The sequence below is a fragment of the Silene latifolia genome, chromosome X (genome assembly GCF_048544455.1).
Source record: "Silene latifolia isolate original U9 population chromosome X, ASM4854445v1, whole genome shotgun sequence".
In the NCBI taxonomy this organism is placed as follows: Eukaryota; Viridiplantae; Streptophyta; class Magnoliopsida; order Caryophyllales; family Caryophyllaceae; genus Silene; species Silene latifolia.
Genome location: NC_133537.1, coordinates 10,893,685 through 10,917,048, shown reverse-complemented (window position 1 = coordinate 10,917,048; position 23,364 = coordinate 10,893,685). Strand labels below are relative to the sequence as shown.

The following is a 23,364-nucleotide window of genomic DNA, read 5'->3' as shown; positions in this document are numbered from 1 at the left end:
GGGATCGTCTTTGTCGTTCAAGTCACTTAGGTAGTAAACACATAGTTGTGATTTTATTAATGAGAAAAGAATTTGGTTGCAATTTTCTCCAATGTTCTCTGAATACATATGTGGAATATGTATCTTTTCCACATTGTGTATTTGGAGAACTAAGGGGAATTGCTGCCGAATTTTTTTCTCATTAATAATTCACAAATGTGTGTTTGCTAGTGACTTGAAACGTACATTGATGGGTTTAGGTTGGAGTGATAAGGACCCAATTGAAATTAGCATAAAATGGAGGATGAGATAACCATTGCTTTTTTTGTTGAAATTAAATATTATTATTTAAAATGGTTAGTTTGCTATATATTGCTTATAGATTAAAATGAAGAGATCCAACGTAGTGGATGTACGAAGAAAGAGTAGATAAGAAGAAACGTCCAATCGCTAGATTTGTAAAGGGAGTTCGTGGATTTATTGAATTTGCTAAATGTCAAGATTCATATGATTTGGAACAACATAAACTTAGGTGTCCTTGTACTAAATGTAAAAACTTAAAATATTTATTTGACATTGAAGTAGAAGAGCATCTTGTTACAAATGTTTTTTTTCCAAACTACTACAATTGGATCTCCCATGGAGAAAAATATTATCCCGAAGAGCCTCAAATCCAACAAAATGAGAACCCATATAGAGAAATGGTACTTGATGCCTTTCAGTCTAATGATTTCATTAATGACGACCGTGTACCAATGATTGATGAAGAACAACCAAACCCAAGAGCAAAAGCCTTTTTTGACATGCTAAGTGCTTCCGAAAAAACCTTATATGAGGGGAGTAGAATGACATTGTTACAAGTTGCATCCACGATAGTTTCTTTAAAATGTGAGTATAATATGCCATTTAAAGCCGTTGATAGTATTGCTACGTTGGTTGAGGATGTTATACCCGATAATAATGTTATGACCCGAAATTTCTATAATACCAAGAAAGTGGTCAACGGTCTTCAACTTCCACATGAAAAGATTGATGCATGTCCTAAAGGATGTATGCTTTTTTGGAAAGATGATGCTTTGCTTGACAAATCTAAGAAATGTCAAAGGGATAGATATGAGACAAGTGAAGGAAATATTGTTTTGAAGGGGAAGAAGGGTAATAAAAGGAGTGAAAAGAGAAAGAAACCAATATCAGAAAACACATTAATTTATTTTCCATTAGCTCCTAGACTTCAAAGAATGTATGCCACGAAAAATCTTGCCAACCAAATGAGATGGCACAAAGAAAATCCTCGTACACCAGGAAAGATGTGTCATCCGAGTGACGGGGAGGAGTGGAAGCGTTTTGATAGGTTATATCCCGATTTTGCCGAGGAACCTCGCAATGTGAGACTTGGCTTGTGTACGGATGGGTTTGACCCTTTTGGTCGATTTGGTAGAAACTACTCGTGTTGGCCCGTAATGACCACGCCGTACAACTTACCTCCTTGGCTTTGTCTGAAAAGACAATTTATTTTCCTCTCTTTACTTATTCCCGGTCCCCGATAACCCAAAAACCATCTGGATGTTTATTCACAACCGTTGGTGGAGGAACTAAAGTATTTGTGGGAAGTTGGTGTAGAAACATTTGATGTGTCGAAGAAGCAAAATTTCCAACTAAGAGCTTCATTGTTATGGACTATAAATGATTTTCCCGCATATGGTATGCTATCAGGATGGGCAACCGCCGGGCGAAAGGCATGTCCTTATTGCATGGATAGGAGTAAAGCATTTTATCTTCCTAATTCCAAAAAAATTAGTTGGTTTGATTGTCATAGATGCTTCTTACCGGATGGACATATTCATAGAGAGAACAAGAAATCTTTCTTAAAAGGTAAGGAGGTGCGTGACAATGCTCCTGTTCGACTCAAGGGGATGAGATATGGGAGGTTGTACGTGATTTGCCAACAACAATCGTCGATGGGACCGAAGAAGAGTTTAAAGAGTTGAAAAAGAAAAAAATGGTTGGTTTAAAAGAAGTATTTTTTTGGGAGCTTCCCTCTTTGAAAACAATGTTGATCGAGACAATTTGGATGTGATGCACATAGAGAAGAACTTCTTTGAGTTACTTATTCATACGATTATGGATGTAAAAGGAAAGACACGTGAATATTAATTCAAGAATAGAATTGAAGAAATTTTGTGATCGTCCTAAACTTCATATTCGTAAGGATGGGGCTAAACCAAAAGCCATATTTACTCTTGACAAAGCTCAAAGAAAGGTATTGTGCGATTGGATAGGAAACTTGAAGTTTCCCGATGGATATGCATCCGATTTGAGCCGTTGTGTTGATTTGAAGGAACTGAAGTTGAAAGGGTTGAAAAGTCATGATTGTCATGTTTTCATGGAGCGCTTATTACCCGTGGCTTTTAAAAATTTACTCCCGACTACGATTTGGAATGCGATTCTGAAAATAAGTCAATTTTTAGAGATTTATGTTTCTCCACGATATCGATTGAGGACATGAGTCGTTTAGAAGAGCAAATACCAGAAATTTTGTGTAAACTTGAGATGATATTTCCGCCTTCTTTTTCAATTCGATGGAGCATCTACCTATCCATTTGCCATATGAAGCTAAAGTTGGTGGACCCGTCCAATATAGGTGGATGTATCCTTTCGAAAGGTTTCTTAATCATGTGAAGAAAAAAATTGGTAATAAAGCTCGTGTGGAAGGTTCTATAAGCAATGCCTACCTAACGGAAGAGATTGCCAATTTTTGCTCTCTTTATTTTGAAAAACATATTGAGACCAAAGCAAAATACTTGAATATTGATGAAGCGGATGAACTAGACACAAGTATACCCAAGTGTTTCCAAATGCAGGATGAAATAGGGTGTTCATCACCTGGGGAACAAGATTTCTGGATGACAAGGAGTATAACCGTGCCCACCTTTATGTGCTATCTAATTGTGAGGTTTTGGAGCCATATGAAGCTCAATTTGTGACAGATTTCATTAAAGAACACCCTAATGTGAACAGAGATGATGTTTGGCATAAGCATGAGGATCAATTTCTAGCCTGGTTTCGGAAGCATGTATGTAAGCTAAATATTCAAGATGATGTGATAAGAAGCTTGGCTTTGAGTCCTTCTCGAAAGGTTGTGACGTGGAATCGATATTCAATTAATGGGTTTAAGTTTCAAACATTTGACTATGGCAAAAGTAAGGCTAAATGCAACTACGGCGTTACTATTTCTTCTCTTGATGGCAATGAATATTATGGCATATTAGAGGATATCTTTGAGTTGTGCTACAATGGCCGGGATCGGAGTTATAAAACCGTCTTATTCAAGATTCAATGGAGGGATAATTCCGTAGCTGGAACGAGAGTCCATGATCGTTACAAACTCGTGGAAGTGAATCATACTCGAACCTACTCTCAATATGACCCATTTATACTTGCACAACAAGCTCATCAAGTTTATTTTGCATCTCTTCCGAGCACAAGTAATGATAGACAACAAAAGCAATGGTGGGCCGTTTTTAAAACAAAGGCACGATCGAAGTTGATACATCTTTTTTCAAGAAGAGGTTGTATCGAAAATTTTTGTCCCCAGTTGATCATGATGAAATTATTTATGCAAATGAGATAGAAGCGGAGGAGGAGTTAGAAGAGGAAGAAGAAGAGAATGATAAGGAGAGGGATGGGATAGAAGAGGGAAAGAAGAAGAAGAGGAGGAGGAAGAGAAAGAAGAAGAAGAAGAAGAAGAAGAAGAAGAAGAAGAAGAAGAAGAAGAAGAAGAAGAAGAAGAAGAAGAAGAAGAAGAGGATGATGATGATGATGAGTAAGAGAAGGTATTGAAAGTATACATATCAAAATTTGGAAATAATTATTAGCGTTTTATTTTTTCTTTTATACCTGTTTATTAGGTTTTATTTTTTTGTATCTTATAATAATTATCCTGTAATATTTGCTAACACTTTTTATTCAATTGTAGTACACATGGCTCATGGAGGAGGTAGGCGGCGCGGAGGCTATAGTGAGGGAGGTAGTAGCTCCCGAGAGCAGGAGGAGGACGTTGACCGTTCTACTACGGAGGTGAGTGAGGAGGAGGAGGAGGTTGGTGTACCCCGACATACGACGACAGATGATCCTTGATCCGAATGGTCTTTGGTAATTTTTTATTCATTCTATTTTGTAATTTTTTTATTTAGTAATAAATGACTTTTTTTAGACATATGTTAATTATACATTATTTTTTATTCCTATATAATTATGTTTTTAACATGTTTGATTTCAGGTTTAGAAGTCAAACAGTTGTTCGTGGTGTGACTAATAGCACCCAAGAGAACATGACACGCGGCGTTACTTGTTGGAGTAACGCTAGTGATGAAGATAAGGAGATGTGGTTCAACAACTTCCGGGTATCTATTTATAAAATATATATTATTAAATATAATTTATTTATTCTTTTTACCTTATTATTAATTTGTTTCTCATCTATGTGTTTACTTTTTGTAGCGTGTGTTCTATTGGCCAACCGACCTTGAGCGCCTAGTTTGGCAAAGGTATAATGACATTGGCAAGAAGAGACTAAGGGACAACATGTATAAGGTGTCTAAGAGGAAGAAGGCGTCATCTTTCATGAAAGGTATTTAGTTTCTTTTAATACCCGTAATTAGTTAAAATTCATTACATATTTTGAAAATATATTAATTAATAATTGTTATTTTATTGATTACAGGTTCGTCATATGAGGAATATACCAAGTACCGGAACAGTCCTGAGTTCAAGGAAGCATCGGCCCGGAACAAGATCAACAGGAAAGGAGGAGATAAGGACGCGGAAGTTGAGCCTACTCATTATGGAGGGTCTCAATCTTTTCATGATCGTGTGGTGTTAGATGTAAGTTATTTGTCTTAGCTTTTAATTTAATAGTCTTCTAATTTAATTAGTCTCATTAATTATCATGTTTGAGTAACAATTTCCTTGTTTTTTTTTTTCCGTAAGACCAAGAAGAATAAGGGCAAGGTACCCACGATTGTTGATCTCTTTGTTGACACTCACGCAAAGAAGACAAGCAAGGGCAAGTTGATCTTCGCGAAGGAAAAAGATCAACAGTTATATGTAAGTATCAAAAAATAAAAATTTCTTAGCTTTTTAAAGTATATGTTTTATCAATTTTTAGATAAGTAACCTCTAACCATTAATGTTTTATCAATTTTTTAGGAACAATTTCTTGTCCGTAGGAAGAACAACCCGGAAATTGATGACAATGAGCTATGGTTTGATCTTGTTGAGGGGTTCCAAAGAGGAGATGTGTATGGAGCCGGGTCGGCAAAGGAGATTTTCTACCCTCCTACAAGAAGAAGAGGGTCAATTTCCTCCCAACAACAACCTTATACCCCAAGTGTCGTAAGTGTGCTCCAAGCTCAATTAGCCGCCGGGGAGAGCGGGATGCCGAGAGGGAGAGGCGGGATGCCGAGAGAGATGATGAAATTCGGAGGATGAAGGAGGAAATGGAACGGATGAACTCCTTCTTCGCCAATTGCAACACTGGGTGGCGCCCGCAACCAAAGGATCCTAGAGATCCTAATTATGGAGGTGGTAGTGGAGCGGGAGCAAGTTTTCCTGTTATGTAGTTTTTTAGAGAACATGTTATTCCCGGATAATGTTAGATGACCAAAACTCGTAGAACTCGTAGTTGTGTGTATGGAACGTGATTTTCTTTATCAAGTTTGGTTGTGTTGGCTTCCCATGTGTTCTCTGCTGGAAGTGTTGGTTTATTTGCAGGTTTTTACATATTTGGCTAGGTCAAAAACGATTTTTAGGCTAAAAAAAATGTAAATTTGGCGACGGATACTGGGCAATTGGCGACGGGAAACCGTCGCTAAGTTTCTGATCATGAATTAATTTTAGGGTCATTGGCGACGGGGAACAGTGCATTTGGCGACCAAAAACAGTCGCCAAAATGGCGACCAAAATCAGTCGCCAAAATGGCGACCAAAATCAGTCGCCAATTCTGAAGATATGGAGATGACGTGGATTGTAAAAAGGCGACTAATGACAGTCGCTAAAAAGGCGACTAATGATCGCCAATTTTGGCGACGAATTTCGGTCGCCCGCTTTAAAAAAATTCCGTCGCCAAAATTGGCGACGAAGGCCTGTCGCCAAAAGCGACTAAACCTAGCTACGAAGTGCGGGCGACGGGCCTTAGTCGCTTTATTCTTAATGGCGACTGTTCTCAGTCGCCTTATATGGTCGCCAATTACCTTATTTGTTGTAGTGTTAAAGTCCCTTGATTTCTGAAATATATTAATAGTATTGATATTGATTGATTTGGTCATAGGTTGGTAAATATTAGGTTTCCTATTATCCTCAAGTTTGTAAACTATAAATACGTTATATCTATAAATACTATTAAAAGGCTACCCTAAAATGTTCAATTAAGTCCACGTAGACAATGCCACGTAGGATAAAAAAAGTCACGTAGACATTTGAAGCCCACCTCAGTCCCATAACCCAAATGCCACATACACATTCATACCCAATTACCCCGTCTCTTATCATCACTGTTCCTACCGACAACGACAATCCCCCTTTTTCCGCTCATTTTGTTAACCGGCATTAATTTATTATTACATGGCATTAATTTAATTCATTTATCTATAAATTAATTTAGTTCACTTATCTATAATATTAAAAGATATTATCTATATTCTTAAATGATTTTTGTATATTAAATATATTGTTTTCCCAAATTTATGTAAACCTTAGAAATTACATCAAAATTTCATAATTTATAGTTAATATTGACATTTTAATTGAAATTTTTGTGATAAAACATGTTAATCAAATTTATAATTTATAATTAAAATTGAAATTTTTATAATAAAATATGCTAATAAATTAATTAAAACTCTTCATATTACTTACCACCCACCATTTTTATTAACATTTTTTCCTATTTAATTCATTTTTTTTAATTAAACACGGAAATAAATTGATTAAAACTCTTCATAATACTTAACACCCACCAAATTAATTAAATTTTTTTTCTATTTAATCAATTTTTATAATATAATATGTTAATAAATTGATTAAAACTCTTTATATTACTTAACAGTTAACACCAATAATTTTCATTAACATTTTTTCCTATTTAATTCACCTCTTGAATTTTTCGGCAATCAATTATCTAATTAAATAATACCACAAAATAAATTAAAAATAAAATTAAAATATTGGATTTTATGGTTGTATAATGGCTATAAAACCTATAATAGTTTCTATCTATAAAATCTTATTAAAAGGCTAACAAAAAAATGTGACATTGCAAATTTAATTGTGATGTGACAACTTTTAATATGACATGGTAAAAAAAAAAGTGATATGGATTACCAATTTAAGAAAATTAAAAAATATAAGGTAAAAAAAGTTAAAAAAAATATAAGGGATAAACACACACAAAAAAAAAAAAAATTGTAAACCATTGATCTCCTCTCATAATTTTTTTTTATTTATTTACCTTATTTATTTAATAACCATTATTTCCTTTATTTAATGAAATGACCTTTTAACTTTCCCTTCATCATTACTATATATACTCCGTATTTATGTACCATATTTTTTTATTTTTCTTTCATTCATAAAATTTTGAGAGAATTTGTAATAGAATTTTTCATATATATAACTATTATATTCACCCTAATTTTCAATTTTATTCAAAAAATAGCACCTAAAGTATACATAGAAAAGTAAACTAATTGTTTCATTTTTTATTTTTCTTATGTTTTGTATTAATTTGTTATTATTTTTTGTGTTTGTATTAATATTGCAGGAGAATGAATTTCCAACTTTATTCAAAAAATTGGTAGGTAAGGTATAGCTAAAGAACTAAATTAATTATTTCGCTTTTTGTTTTTATTATATTTTGAATTAATTAGAATCTTATTAGTTACTTTTTTGTGTTTATATTAATATTGCAGGAGAATGAATTTTCAACTTTATTCAAAAAATTGGTAGGTAAACTATACAATGAGAACTAAATTAATTGTTTCACTTTTTATTTTTATTATGTTTTGAATTAATTAGAATTTTATTAGTTATTTTTTTGTGTGTGTTTGTATTAATATTATAAGAGGATGACATACTCACATATCAATAACAATGCACGAGATTCGAAATAATGGCTATGGATCTTCTTTACAGATTTTTTTTCTTGGTTTGGATGATTCTTTCATTTTTGTCAGTTTTTCATTTTTCTACAATGGTGTATTAGAAATATCGAATGGTAGCAAAAATCTTTAATAAGTTGTTGACATGTTGTTGCATTATTGTCCTTCACTCTTTCATACACTTTAGTCTCCTTTGTAACACTTATGTTTTATTTTTACTTTGTCAAACAGGTTACAAATCAAATTGTTTAGCCAAATTACGATACACATGTAAATAGTAATTAGTTAGAAAACGATTCTTATTCTCCAATTCATTGTTTCAATTCCAATGTGTAATTAGTTTTGCTCATCTTATACTAATAATAATAATTATTAGAGTTCACCTATAAATTTTTGATCCTTACTTTACTCTCTTACTTTTTGTCCCATATCTAATCTTATATATACTACGGAGTATATTATTATAACACAAAATGTGATATTTTAAATATATGTAATCTTTCCTTGGAATTATTTGGAATAGTTGTTAAAGATGCTCACATAAAAGTTCACGACCGTTTCTTTGCAAGATAAACATATGGCCAAGTACTTTAAAATGCACCAAAACGACAATAAAAACAGTATCTTCATTCAAGCAATAAAGAGGCAAAATGCAATGTATGTTGGTGAAAAAACCATTCATATTCTATAATCTTTAAGCCGGTCAAAGCAATGGTTAAATAATAAAGAGACAATTGAAGAATCGCTAATTAAAGAGACAATTGAAGAACCATTAATTGAACATGCAATTGAAGAATCATTAGCAACTCAAACGAGAAAATTGAGAGTCATTGATTTTCTTTCTATAAAATCTCATCAAAATACCAATTCATATTGTCTTATTTGATACCAGGTTGTCGAAACCAACATTACCCGTCCTTTGAAAACAAGGGACGACAATGGAGCGCAATTTCATGTTCCAATACTTCTATGGCGTCAAGATTGTCCATAAGACCAGAAGTACCCGAAAATTCAATTTGACGGACTGTGTCCTCACTTCAAAACAACCAAGCTATTCACATTTTGGTTTGCGTACCATCCAGAATAAAAAAATTTGGTGTATTAAACTTTTGTTTTAAAATACCGGTCCCCAGTCGTGTTTATTTATTTACTTTTTTTTAATTATTTGTGAGTGGTTTTTTAATTAAAATTAAACAAATGATTGAGAGGGGGACTACTTCATACTTCCTCCTTTCCATTCATTCCTATACATATTCCTTTAATGGGCTTTTCATTCATTTCTATACATTTCTAATTTAGTCTAACATTTTACATGAAATAGACAATATTACCCCTCTCTACTTTATAACCTAACCTACCTAATCCCTATCACTCAAAGCCGTCGTCCTCACTCTCCTCTCCCTCTCTTTTCAATTGTCTCTCTCAGATCCCCTTTTCTTCAAAGTCGTTGTCCATATCTTCTTCTTCTTTCCACTGATTTCCTTTTCTCCCTTCTTTTTCACTCATAAAACGGCATATTTCCCAACATTTGACATCAATTAAACTGATTTCTTTACCATGTCTTCCTCTAAATCTCTGAAATCCGTGACATGCAAGGTTGAATCCGAGAAGAAGGATGATGAAGTTGAAGGGAAGGAGAAAGTTGAAGTAAAGGAGAAGGTTGCAGTAGGCCGTAATCGGTGGGAGGGTATGGATATCAACGATATTGATCCCGACGAATTTTTTAAGGATAGTTCGGGTCCAGATACAAACAGTGATGATAAAACTTCATCTGAGGCAACATTTACATTCTCAAGGCCTGGGTTTAGAGGTTATAAAGGGTGTTGGTTGAATGAGGATGGTGATTATGTTGGCTATGATGACGGATCGTTGGTTGTCTACGAAGGATCTCTTGATTCGACTCGGCTTGAATAGGCGATTACGTAAACGTAAGAAACCGAAGGAAACAAGCTCTGAAGACGAGGTGTCGTCTCATCCTGCTACTAAAAAAACAAAATCCGACCATAATTAATCTGGGTATGATTTCTTTATCCGAATTTTTTTTTGTTTTTAATTTTTTTCTTACTGTTAATTGAAGTAGGCTTGTTAATCGTATGTTTTGTTTCTGTTTTTATTTGGGGTTTAGGGTTTTTTTCTGGTTATATTTCAATCGGATTAATTGATGGCCTGCTTGTGTTGTTTCGCCTGTTTTCAGTCGTTCAGAGTATTATTTCGCCTGTTTTGCTTGGCTTGTTTACTGTTAATTGTTAATTGTTCACTGTTAATTGTTAATTGTTCACTGTTAATCGCTTTTTTACTGTTAATCGCTTTTTATTGTTCACTGTTAATCGCTTGTGTTGTTTCGCCTGTTTTCAGTCGTCCAGAAATTGTTGTTTACTGTTAATCGATTTTTTTTTTCAATCGACCATTAGCAATTGATGTTTACGGTGTATGTGAAACTTTCAGAAATTTCTACTGTAGTTAAGAAACTTAAATATAAACCAACATATCGCACATTCCATTCCATAGTTGAGTACTTACAAAAACTTCCAATCTGTCATCAGTGCTTAATTACTTACAAAAACTTCTAGTTGGTTGTTAGCTACTTACAAAAAAATACAGCCCTTTGCTGCTGATTGTTGCTTTTCATATGCTTGCTTGCAAAAAATAGCCTTTTCTCAACCCATTATGCTTCTACTGCTGCTGGTTGTTGGGTTGTGTTGCTGTAAAAACTTCTGCTGGTTCTTGGGTGTCATTGTTCATGTTCTCCAATACATGTAGTGCCTTTTCTAAGCAGACCATGTCGGGTTTGACTTTATTTTCAAGCAATTGAACCCTATCTAACCTTTTTTTCCCAACATGTGGAATTGGGTATGAATTACCACCCTCATTCCTTAATATTTCATTCATACATGCATGTAGTGAAACCCAAACAAATTTCAACTTCTCATTATCAATCTCATCATAAGCTCTACCAACCACATCCACAAGTTCAAGTATAGACTTAGATGACTTCTTATGTTGAAGGGTTTGAATGGATCTAAAAAATCCTAAGTCTAAAATGTTTAAATCTGGACTATTTGGAGGTTGACAAATTAGTTCCATATCAAACCCATCCGACTTGGCAACTTCTAGAAAATCTAAGTCTTTTGGTGAAATATGGGGTTTGGCATTGTCTTGTTGTATCCATATCTTTCCACTTGCATTTAGAGGCCATTTAGCTTTGATTGCGGGGATGACCTTCTCAAGTAGGCATTGCTTAACAACCTCTTTGGTTATGCTTTCAATGGGTTTTACTTCCAAAGTCCCCTTTTCTCTATTCTTGCTTGACCTCATTGCTTCCACTTCATATATGAATGGAAAAATACCAATTTTACCGTCAAATAAAACAACACCATCCTCATCATATCTAGGCCTTGCAACGGCCGCCATAAACATAACTTTAGTTATAAACCTCTTTGATTGACATGTTCTATGTGGTTTTTCTTCATTTGGCAACAAGTAGTACCTTGTAGTGACTCTAGTTAAGTAAAAATGCTTTTCATCTATGTGAACAACATCATACATGGCATCAAAAATTAAATTTCCACCTAATGAACTTGCACTTATCTTACTTAAGACCCAATGCAACCTAGTTATTTTGTTTTGTGGAGTTAAAGATGGTTTAATGTCGCTAGTATGACTTTTCATTTCACCTTTCTTAACTAATCTCCAAACCGTGGTGATGGGTAGGCCTAAACCAAATGCTAAATCTTTAAGACACATTCTATCTTTAAGTTCAATAGTTTTTACCTTCTCGACATCAATGAACCTTGTTGCCTTGCTTCCCTTGTATTTTCTGGCCACGTTTATCACCTTTCCCGCCTTTAGTTGTTCACGTACATCCTTCCAAATTGTGCTAATTGTGAGCCTTGTCACCCCAAACTCGTACACTCGTTCATTGATATACCCATGCTTGAGTTTTCCATTTCGATAGCTCAATGCCATTGCTTGACTTATTGTTGATTTCTCCTCATTTTTTAACCTTTTTTGTTTGATTCTTGGTATTATAAGTGGCTCATTTGTTGGTGTTTCTTGTTGTTCAGTTGTTGCAATTTGACTAACCCACCCCCTTATTTTTGAAATGGTTTGTTGTTGTTGACGTGCTACTAATATCGTCTCTTCGTTTTGTCTTCTCCTTCTTTGTGTGCGTTGGACCATACGCCCATGTCGCCGCTTCGTTGTTATCTTTGCTTTGCTGCTGCTCGCCGGTTGTACTACCTTGTGCTTTGCTGCTTTCTTTGCGTCTTCTTTGCTATTGCCTTGTTCTTCTTTGCCGCGAGAGAAATGCCACTTCTAGTTGTTAGTACTTGCTCCTCATCAACCCATGGTGGTGTATTTTGTGGATTTGAAATGGCAGAGGAAATGGTGTAGTTATTTTGACTTAGTGGTTGAAGTGGTGGTAAGCCACTATTAATTGTAAAAGATGACATGAGTAAGTTTGATGCATTAACTATGGATATTAAGTGTATTTATAGTAGATTATGGAGGGAACATTGAATATCAAATGAATTTTTCTATTATTTGAATTTTTCAAGGTGACAAAATTGAAACTAGAAAATTGGCTCCATAATTTGGAGCCAAAAAATTGGTGCCATAAAAAACTGGAGCCAAGAAAATTGGACCAAAATTTGGAGCCAAAAAATTGGAGCCAAAATTTGGTGTCATAAAAATTGGAGCCAAAATTGGAGCCAAAAAATTGGACCCAAATTATCACGCCAAAAGCAAAGCAGCCAAAATAGGTTGACTATTCAACAAGTTGTGGGAGGGTAATTAGGTAATTACATAACCCACCTTAATTTTAGTGCAAAAAGCAAATGTATAGGAATGAATGGAAAGGAGGAAGTATAAGTTATTCACAAATTAAACACTTAAACACAATCAATTATTAACGATCCCGTGATTTTCACGGGCTCCAAAACTAGTTACTTAATGAGAAGGTACACAAAAATATTACCAAACATTGTTGCCAAGTTAAGTTTGAAGTTTTACAAGCCTATTCCAAATCCACTTAAACTCAATCTCAAATCGACTCAGTTACATTTACACCCTTGGAAATCCAAGTGCCAACCCAACATAACCCAAGGCAACACCCGCACTTTCCTTATAATTCCAACTTTCCTCCAATTCAATTTTACTGACCTCAATCAAATTAGGTGTAGCTCTTAAATCTCCAGAAATCGAACTCTTTTCCTCTTGTTTTCCAGAAACAAGAAATTTAGGGTTTTCGAAAAAATGCAAGAGAAAAAGTACGGATTAATAATTAGGGCTCCGAAAACCCAACAAAAAACCCAAGTAACCCGACAACCAATCCCCAAACCCGCCGGATTTCTCGATGACGACGATGATGATGATAACGTCGAAAACGAAATTTCGCGCCAAGCTTCCAAGAACAAATCCCTAAAAGATGTAATTTCCCCCTTTTTGATTTATTTCATCTGTTGTTGATTTTGATTTTGATTTGATTCTATAATTAGGTCATCTGGGTACTAATTATTTGTTGTTAATTGAATTGGGTAGGTTGAAGAACAGCATAAGAAGGCATTGGAAGAAGATCCATCAGTATTTGATTATGATGGGGTTTATGATGATATGAAAAATCAAATTGTTAAACCCAAAGTAAAGGAACGCGAGCAGCGTGAGGTTTGTTTGCTTTAATCTTGTTATTTTTTATTTTTATTTTTGCAAATTTAGGGTTTTTATGTTGATGTTTTCTTTTGGTGAATTGTTTAATTAATTTGTGATTTTTGTTTTTGATAGCATTAGTTAATAGTATTAATTAAGGGTAGAATTTTGGTAAATTATAAGTTGGTTTAATGATTACGGGTTAATTATATTAGAATATAGGTGAATTGGTAGTTGCAGTGCTGGATTTGCGCTTTTTGCGAATATTTTTTGGTAGTTTTGATTGATCAACTGTGGGATTTGTAGTATTGGAATCTGGGTTTGAGTGATTTTGATGTCAATACCATGGTAAAGCTTTACCCTACTCGTGTTTTTGGGTGTTTTGATCTGTGTTGTAATCTATCTCGGTACTCTGGACTGTGTAGCAGCTCTCGTGCATCCAGTATCTAGCATTCTAGGATCTATGTGGAGGTGCATTATCATCTTCCAAATATGGAGTATCCGTCGTATACCCCATCTCAGTGGCCCACCTAGTGATTTTGATGTCTAAAGCCTGATAAACCCTATGTTTCACGGTGCACGATGCTTGATGCATATTTATTACGGTGGTAGAAGGGTGGGTGTTATTTCTACAACACATTTGATATACAATATTACAACCACTTGCTTAATTCTTGATCTTGTCAGAAATTTGATGGATAAAATTCCCAACCTTTGTTGGTCATGACTACATAGTGTGCGCTAATGGTGAATTATGAGGTCTGGTAGGTCTCCTGCAGTTTAAGGATAATTGTACTACTCCGTCAGTTTTATTCTTTGGGTTGCCTCATTTGAAATTTTGAAGCTACTTAGATTAGTGTACTATTCTGTCATAATTCCATAGTGTATGTGAATGGTGGTGGACTATGAGGTCTGTTAGGTCTCCTGCAGTTCGAGGACAATTGTACTACTATGTCAGTTTTATTCTTTGGGCTGCCTCGTTACCAACTTCTTAGATTATTGTATTACTATGCCGGTTTCATTCTTTGCGCTGCCTCGTTCGAAACTACTTAGATTACTATTCTGTCAGTTTTTCCCCTTTGCCTCCATTGTGTGTTTCATTGACCTCATTCTCAACCTCCCCTCATCTTCATGTACTAGTATTTAACCACTTGCCTTGTCTTTGTTGGGATATAGATATATTTCGGCAGTAGTACTAATTGGTCATACTTTGAATTTTCAGTCAAAATACATAGCACTGTTGAAAGAAAAGGCTAAACTACGAGAACGAGAACATGAGGTGGTTTATGAGAGGAAGCTTGCTAAAGAAAGAAGCAAAGACGACCATCTTTATGCAGATAAAGATAAGTTTCTTACCAGTGCTTACAAAAGGAAGCTTGCAGAGAAAGAACAATGGGAGAGGGAAGAACGCTTGCGTCAACTTCGAGAAGAGCGTGATGATGCAAGTCTTTTGCATCCTTCTCTTATATTTGCCTGGAAATTCTCGCTCTTTATTGTTTGTTACTCCATAGCTATGTGAAACCGACCCCTGCAATCTTTCTGTCGTTTAGTATGTTATACCTTTAGGCTTTATCTATCCTACTACTATTAAAAATATTCTGGTAGTCTGTAGTTATCGGTCTTCATCGTTTGATTTAAAGACAACCCTTTTAACTACTGCTAACTAAGTGTAATTGGATCCTATAATAGTAGAGATAGGGGAAAAAGGGAAGGAATGAAATTGACATTTGACAATGGCATACAGTCAACTTACGTTTAGTAAGTCAGTAGCTAAGCAAACTCAGTTACGTGATAAGATAAGTCATTTCACTTACCTGTTACACCTCCAAGGCCTCCCTCTTTCCTCGCATCTCACCCTTTGTTAAATAGTAAATAGGTCCATTCAAATTTTCCATGAATGGGTTAACAGTTAAAACTGCTGAAAACCCTAGGCTTTTCTTAGATGCTAATATTATCCGTATTTGCTTCTAAATCATGCAGGTGACGAAGAAGACTGACATCACAGATTTTTACTTCAATCTTGCCAAAAATGTTGCATTTGGAGCTGCCGATAAACACGAGGCAAAGAAGCCAGAGAGGCCGGAAAAAGAAATAGGATCCACCAGCAAAGAGGTGAAGAAATCAGACGCAGATGCCGATAAACCAGCTTCTGATGCCGATAAACTAGCTTCTGCTACTCTACATAAGGATCATCCATCCACCAGCCGGAGATCAGAAAATAGACGGCAAGATGACGCTTCTCCTGCTCCCCCGAAAAGCCCTGAGTCAGCCCATATTCCTGATACTTCCGACCCCCCAGTGGAACCACCATCTAACGATCAGCCAACGCAAGATCATCACAAGAAAAACGAAGATGCTCTTGCTGCTGCCAAAGAAAGATTCCTCGCCAGGAAAAAAGCTAAAGTCGTGGATAGTTTCTCTATATTCTGATGTACATTTCGCCTCGCCTTGGTTGCAATACTCAACTAAATTTAGAGTTTCCTCGCCTTGGTTGCAGTACTCAACTCATTATCCAAGTCAAGGATTGATTACTGAATTTACTGGTGATGTATTGAAAATCACTGCGGTTGTACTTTGCTCTGTAGTCTCAGTACTCAGTACCATAGGCTGTCCAATCTTGTTTTATTCAACAAAAAATATCATTTCGTATTCATATAATCATATGCTCTCCTATAAAACGATCTTGTAGTATTAAATTGGCCCAAAACATAAACAATAGTATGTTGACGATGGCACAAATATTATTATACCTCCAGTTGTACAATGAGCATTGTACAACTATTATACATTTATCAGAAACTTTACCATATCGCTCAAGTTCTTTAAAATAAAACTTTAATATATAACTCGGATTCTAAACCATATAACTGGTGATATAATCTATTTATTATGATGATGGGGCCTGTAGCCGCAACCCTTGGTACATATTGGGTAAACCCCCCGAGTATACATGGACGAACCAAAAATTGGGTTGGACCTACGATTGGGCCATATGTTGGCCCAACCCGATAGAACAATTGATAAGTCCAACTTGTATCCGTACAGCGGCGTTGACGATGACACATTGACAGTTGCACATTGAAGCAGGAAGCAGCACGTGGTACTGGTACATATTCGGTCAATTTAGTCCATTGACTTCAAACAACTTGTGCTTTTTGGTTTAGCAAAAGGCGCGCAAACCCTATATTCGTTTTCATCGTCCAAACTCTAACCGTAGTTTTTTTTTTCTTTTTCATCATTACATTTTTTATTTTTTTTTTAAGTTTTCTTATAATACCTTGGTGTTAAATTTTGTCAATTAAGACTATAGTTTATTTTTCTTTTAAATATCAATCTGATTTAGGCTCAATTTAAGTTAACTTGTTTGATCGAAAAAGGTTAGACCACTAATTTATGTAGCTGTCAACTTACCATTATCTGATGTTAAAATAAATTAAGATATTTATGCACAATGGTTACATTATAAGAATACACATGTTTTAAAAAATAGAATGGAACAATGCCCCGATTGAAGATAGTGTATAGTCCATTCCTAAGCGAAGTATCAACATTAAATATTAAAAGGATTTTGCCTCGCTCCCATGTCTCCAATATCATCGTCAACCATTATTACAACATTATTAGCTCAATATCTTAAACCCTTTTATAGACTATTAGACTACAAGTTAAAAAAAGGTCGAAATTAGCTACCTTAGAAGTTAGAACCCTACGTTACCAAATATACGGAGGCTATATATATATGTTTCCTATAATGAAAATCACAAATAAAGTATCAACCATCTAATAAGTTATTTTACTTTATTCGATCATAACCACCAATAAAAAATCATAAAAATCATCATCTTTCATGCAAAAACCAACAACTTTGCAAACTAAACATGCTTTTGAACAGCTGAGTTATATTAGGCGTGATAATTTGTTAGAAATGAATTAATTAATCACAAATTCTTGTTTCAAACGGATACTTTTCGTCTTATTTTTCAGACCGATATATGTGACCATTTTATAGTTAAATGTAACCACGTGTAGGTAGTGTTACAGCTTATGGTAACTGGTTTTTCAATAGTGGTCACATTTAACTGTAAAATGATTACAAAATCTCGTTTTATTATTTCAGACCAAAAAAACCCGTTTGAAGCAAGACGCACTATTAATTAATCTAAAAAAAAGCCTAAATTAAAACCAACATTTAAACTCACATATTTATTTCTTGTTAAAAACTTATTAAAATGAGAAAGTAGTTCAACTACAGTAAAAATTAAAAAAGTAAAAAAATAAATAAAAAATTACTTCCCTCCACATATGTATCCAAAGTTCCGAACCCATTTCCCTCCTTCCTCCTCCTCCTCCCCACCTGCTTCTCTCTCCTCACTTTCTCTCTCCACCGCAACAACCACCAGATCTTCATCTTACCTTCCGATCAACTCATGTCAACCACTCCTAAACCCACCCACCCTCCACCGCTTCCGCCGCCGTCCGGTAACCGCCACCTCAACTTATCCCTCCATCCTCCTCCTGGTCATTACCACTCTTTCTCCGATCACCGTGCTCCGCCGCCGCCCGAAGCTCTTTTCCTCACTACTCCTGTACTCCCTCCCTCCCTTCCTACTCTTTCTTATTTTGTAATAGGAATATCCGTCTTAAGATTAAAACGACGTGTTAAACGGCTCCCCCATCCACCCTACTAGATAGATGGGACACAGTTTTAGCTACTACCTACACCTACTTATTTTGCTTTTGTCTCGTCTATCTTATTTAAACCCGTCTTAAACAAGAATTTTTGCTCGCTCTTATTTACACCTTGTTAATTTTTTTTTTTTTTTGTTTTATTCATTTATCTAATTATAGTTTTAATATAGTTTTGGTGTAATTGAATTGGGGATCTTGATGTGTTTAGTTATTAGAGTTTGATTGTGATTGACTGGGTTGTTTTTGATTAGTTTAGTATTTGGGTGATTATAGTTTGAGGGTTTGTGCTAATTTGGCGGGTCTCTTGCTGTTTAAATAATTAATGGTATCGAAACTTCTAATTTCAGCTGGATTTGTGTGATTTTAGCTGTTTTTTTTGTATTTCTAGTTTGAGATTAGTTCAGTTGATTAATAGTGTTGGATTTACGGAATTGGAGACCTTGGATTAGACAATTACGGAGTAATGGTTTTTTTTTCTTTGAATTCGAAGTTTGGCGGAAAATGTCGAACTAGCTGAAGTTTTGTGCAGCTTGCTGTTTGATCTATGACTTTGTGTAGTGTTATCACGTCGGTTGATTAATTGATTTGCGACTTAAAAGTTGTGTAATTTGATAGCTAATCATAATATAAACTAAATCGGGTATTGGGATTGGGATTGTTTGATTGATATTCAGCATTTGGGTGCTCGTTTTTCAGTGTCGTGTAGGTTTGTATATGTATTAGTATGATGTTAGCATTGTCAGTTGTTTGTGCTGTTTTTTTATGTACTTGTTGGTTGTTGCCTCTTACATGATGTTAACTTTTGGGTGCATGTCATTTGGTAATTATCAGCCAAGGAAGCGAAAGAGTGATAAGGTCGAAAATGATGCTGAGTCTACTGCCTATACTGCCAGTCCAAGGTTCACAGAAGTCGTTAACAGCCCTACTCAGACCCCCATTTCAGGGAAAGGTGGGAAGGGACAAAGAGCACCTAGAGTTACCAAAAGTAATAGAGCTGGCCCCCAAACACCCATGTCCAGCATTGGTGAGTTTACGAGTCTATAGCTTAGCTCGGGCCATCATGCAAGTTGTATCAAATTACTCTTACAAGTCAGACGGAGATTTTCGTCATGGATTGTTTTATGTTGGGTGACACATTTACTTGCAGGTTCACCAGGCAATGACTTCACTCCAGTTGGCCCTAGTCGCTCCGACTGCTCTCTTGGTTAGTTGGGTTTAACCTTATGTAGTTGTTGTACCTCCTCCATTCTACTTCCTCTGTCCCACTATGATCATCTTTTTATCTTCCCGTATTTCGAAATTTCCCTCACAGATTTTGGTATAGGGGAAGACTGATTTATAAAAGATCATAATGAGACAGAGCGAATACCAGTTTGTCAACTGGCTTAACAGGCTTTAATTCATCATTCACATTTATATGGTTTTCATTTTGCACTTCGATGATGCTTGTGCTTTTCCGATGCGATACAGTTCTCTTGACGAAGAAGTTCATTAATTTAATAAGACATGCTGACGATGGCATTCTTGATTTGAACAAAACTGCTGTGGTTTTAGGGGTAATATATTGAATTATCCCATTCTGCACATGGTTGACCTTCAGCATTTCTCTTGTTAAAGAAGGAATCTGAAAATTGTCTTTATTAATTATCAGGTCCAAAAGAGGCGTATTTATGACGTCACCAATGTTTTAGAGGGAATTGGTCTAGTTGAAAAGCTGAAAAATGGAATACAGTGGAAGTATGGACAAATCATGACCTCTCATTATATTGTTTTTCCTGCAATCTTTGGTTGAGTATGTCATCGTAGAATGTGACAATCTTTTCGTCTGAATACTGATAATGCTTTTTACTAACTTATCAGGGGGCTTGATGTTTCAAAGCCTGGCGATGTTGATCATAGTGTTGCTAGTCTACAGGTATCTAATTCTCGACGGTGAAGCTGCACTTCTTAATTGTTTTTCTATTTTATAAAAATCTTTCAGGGCAAACGAATTCTGATTGAGTAAGCCACATGCTGCTTAAAAGTATTCTGTGCAAGTCTGTAAACTGGTGTTAACTTAGGCTCATTCAAAAATTTATTTGTTGTCCAGGCAGATGTCGAAAGCCTTTCAATGGAAGAACGCAGATTAGACGAACGTATAAGGTGACTAACCTAAAATCCTAAAACTGGTTTAAATTCTTTGATTTCTTTGACCTTCTCCATCTTTATCGATTGCCTATGCTTCAAATGTTTCAGGGATATGCAAGAGAGATTGAGGGAAGTGAGTGAAGATGACGATAATCAGAAGTACATCCCTTTTCCCAGTCTCACAATTATGTTTTAGTGTATCGTTATTGAACCGCAAATCTCTTTATCTGACATGCTGGGTTTATGGTTATGATATCATTCAGGTGGCTGTTTGTAACTGAGGACGATATAAAGGCTGTACCTTGTTTTCAGGTGTAGTCCTAAGTCCTAACTGTCCTATACTATCTCACTCTCGTGAACTGTTTCTCGTTACTTTATGGCGGCATTTTTGCTTAAAATTATAAATTTACTGCTATTGGTGACTCTTATCTTCACCTTATTTTAGAATGAGACATTGATAGCAGTCAAGGCTCCACACGGCACTACGTTGGAGGTCCCTGATCCTGATGAGGTGAGTTAAAATGAGATTAATAAATTTACTTGCTGATCAACTGGATTATTATAAATTCTAAGGTACTTGTCCTAACACATGCTGTGCTTAGGCTGTTGATTATCCTCAAAGAAGATACAGAATAGTTCTCAGGAGTACGATGGGTCCTATTGATGTGTATCTTGTAAGGTATGTATGATATGTATTATTCCAGGCCTAGTTCTATGGTTGATCTTTATGTCATATTTTGTGTTGGGGATAAGTGTTGGACTGAAAATATTGCTTTTTAAAAACTAAATCGCTCCAAGTGCTAATTTGTTCTTCAATCTGGTAAAAGAACTTATAGTACGGGCCATTATAAATGAAGTTTATTAGGTAAGAACCACGATACTAGATATAAAACTGCATCTCTCAAGGAGTCAAGACTTTGATTAGATTTTGTTTGTACTTTTAGATAATCACGTAAGCTGTCGGATTTTTGTAGCTGTATCACTCACATGCAAAAAGTCAAAAGTCAATAACTAACAATGTGAAAGACTAAAGCTTATAAATATTGTGTCACTATTGGTGGTACTGGTAAACAATGTCTCTATCATCACTTTCATGTCATAATACCTTCTTTTGCCATACGCTGCTTTGCAGTTTCTGTGCCCTCATCTGTGTGTGCAAATCTTTATTTTTATTTACGATTTCTATTTCCAGTCAATTTGAAGAGAAGTTTGAAGAGATAAATGCTGGTGAGCTGCCACCGAGTGAACCAAGTACGTCAGGTCATAATGAACACCCAGCAGCTCAACCCAACAATGTAAACAGAAGCAATGGGATGGAACATCAAGAACAAGAGACTCCAATGATATGTGCAGATGCTTATGTTTCTCAGGAGTCCTCGAGTGGTATTATGAAGATAGTTCCTGAAGTTGATGTAAGTCCTACTTTCTAGATTGTTGCATGTCTAATAGGAAATATCAAAAGTTCAACTTAATGCTTTCTGATGGAGGGTAGTTTCCGAAATGCATGACGTAATGTTATCTGTAGATCTTCTGTGCTTGTTGATATTGTTCCTGTTTTCTTGTTTTTCTTTGCAAATAGTTGGACACTTGGACTTGAGTGCTGAGTTTAAAGTTTAAATGTAGTATAATTAGTCGAGATGTAGCTAATACGTGTCAATTCTTTTCTCTGCTCTGCAGAGCGATGCAGATTACTGGTTGCAGTCGGAAGCTTATGTCAGCATCAGTGATATGTGGGGAACCGATTGTATCCTTTCAAAGAATTTTTGCTTGCTTAATGCTTAGTTTACTTATTTACCAAGCCTTCTCCCTGAAAAATGCAGTTGGTGATCTGTAGTCTTAAGAGATGTGCATCCTCCCAAAAGAAAATTTATACTCCCTTCACCCTTTGATATTGTCAACATTTAACTTTGGTGGTAAAACTATGTCGACTTTGATCGATATTTCTCATAGTATACCTTTCTAAAAGAGAGAATATGAATATCTTTACAACTTTCCGAAGCAATAATCTGAATATAGTTTTATTTACCTTATTGATATATCTCTATACGGAGAAAATAACGGTCAAATTAGACATTAGTTGACCATCAAAATCAAATGACGTCAAGAAATTCCTCAGGCTGTTAAGACTTGATCTCGGAATCAGTCGTTGTTGTGGAGTGTCGTTGTCATGGGCAATATTTAATGCTGTGTCTCAGATCTTTTTATTGCTTGGTAACCATGAAATTGGATTCCTTGACCTCTACAAAGCTGTCATTGAGTGGAATGAACTGGATACAGTGGAGGAAGACTATGTTATGGTGAACGACAATACACCACAGCCACAAAGTCCACTACCAGCTGGTTCAACCGAAGCACCAACCGGAAACACAGCAGGAAGATGATGGCTAAAATTTAACCGACTTCCTTATTCTTATCTAATTCAGAGGAATGTGGTATGAGGGAGATTCAAGGATGCTGCAAGACGTTGCGAAACATGTACATAATTTAAGATGAGAATCTTGTACAGCCGGCCAGTGTAGATGATTGCTATTGAAAGCAAATAGAAGAGGTCCATAATATCATATGTATTTGCATTCTATCTTGACACTAGTCAAATTCAAGTTCTTAGCTTAGTGTCTCTTTAAGTTATTGAGTCGTAGAGAGACTTTATTCAGTAGACAATTAGACATTTTGATAAATTATATGCTATGTTGCACATTGTTGGACAAATATCTGAACCGACTATTTCAAGCCTCCGACACAGTTCTATACGGAATACATGTCTACATAT

At 35.5% G+C, this 23,364-nt stretch overlaps 3 protein-coding genes across 3 annotated transcripts; 2 read left to right on the top strand and 1 right to left on the bottom strand.

Annotated features, from left to right (window-relative positions):
- Window positions 1-10,808: 10,808 nt before the first annotated feature.
- Window positions 10,809-12,101, bottom strand: LOC141616863 (uncharacterized). Its single transcript, XM_074434022.1, has one exon. The coding sequence runs from the start codon at window positions 12,099-12,101 to the stop codon at window positions 10,809-10,811; it is 1,293 nt and encodes a 430-aa protein (XP_074290123.1).
- A 1,106-nt stretch (window positions 12,102-13,207) lies between these two features.
- LOC141622840 (uncharacterized) lies at window positions 13,208-16,456 on the top strand. The gene is made up of 4 exons (XM_074438858.1): window positions 13,208-13,562; window positions 13,674-13,796; window positions 15,001-15,219; window positions 15,759-16,456. The coding sequence occupies exons 1-4, from the start codon at window positions 13,389-13,391 to the stop codon at window positions 16,206-16,208; spliced, it is 966 nt and encodes a 321-aa protein (XP_074294959.1). The 5' UTR covers window positions 13,208-13,388; the 3' UTR covers window positions 16,209-16,456.
- Window positions 16,457-18,077: 1,621 nt separating this feature from the next.
- On the top strand, window positions 18,078-23,303 carry LOC141622838 (transcription factor E2FB-like). Its single transcript, XM_074438857.1, has 14 exons — window positions 18,078-18,364; window positions 19,299-19,491; window positions 19,615-19,671; window positions 19,938-20,023; window positions 20,119-20,204; window positions 20,328-20,382; window positions 20,557-20,609; window positions 20,703-20,753; window positions 20,858-20,906; window positions 21,040-21,105; window positions 21,197-21,273; window positions 21,787-22,006; window positions 22,272-22,338; window positions 22,842-23,303. Exons 1-14 carry the CDS (start codon window positions 18,206-18,208, stop codon window positions 22,973-22,975), a joined length of 1,353 nt encoding a protein of 450 aa, XP_074294958.1. The 5' UTR covers window positions 18,078-18,205; the 3' UTR covers window positions 22,976-23,303.
- The last annotated feature ends 61 nt before the right edge of the window (window positions 23,304-23,364 follow it).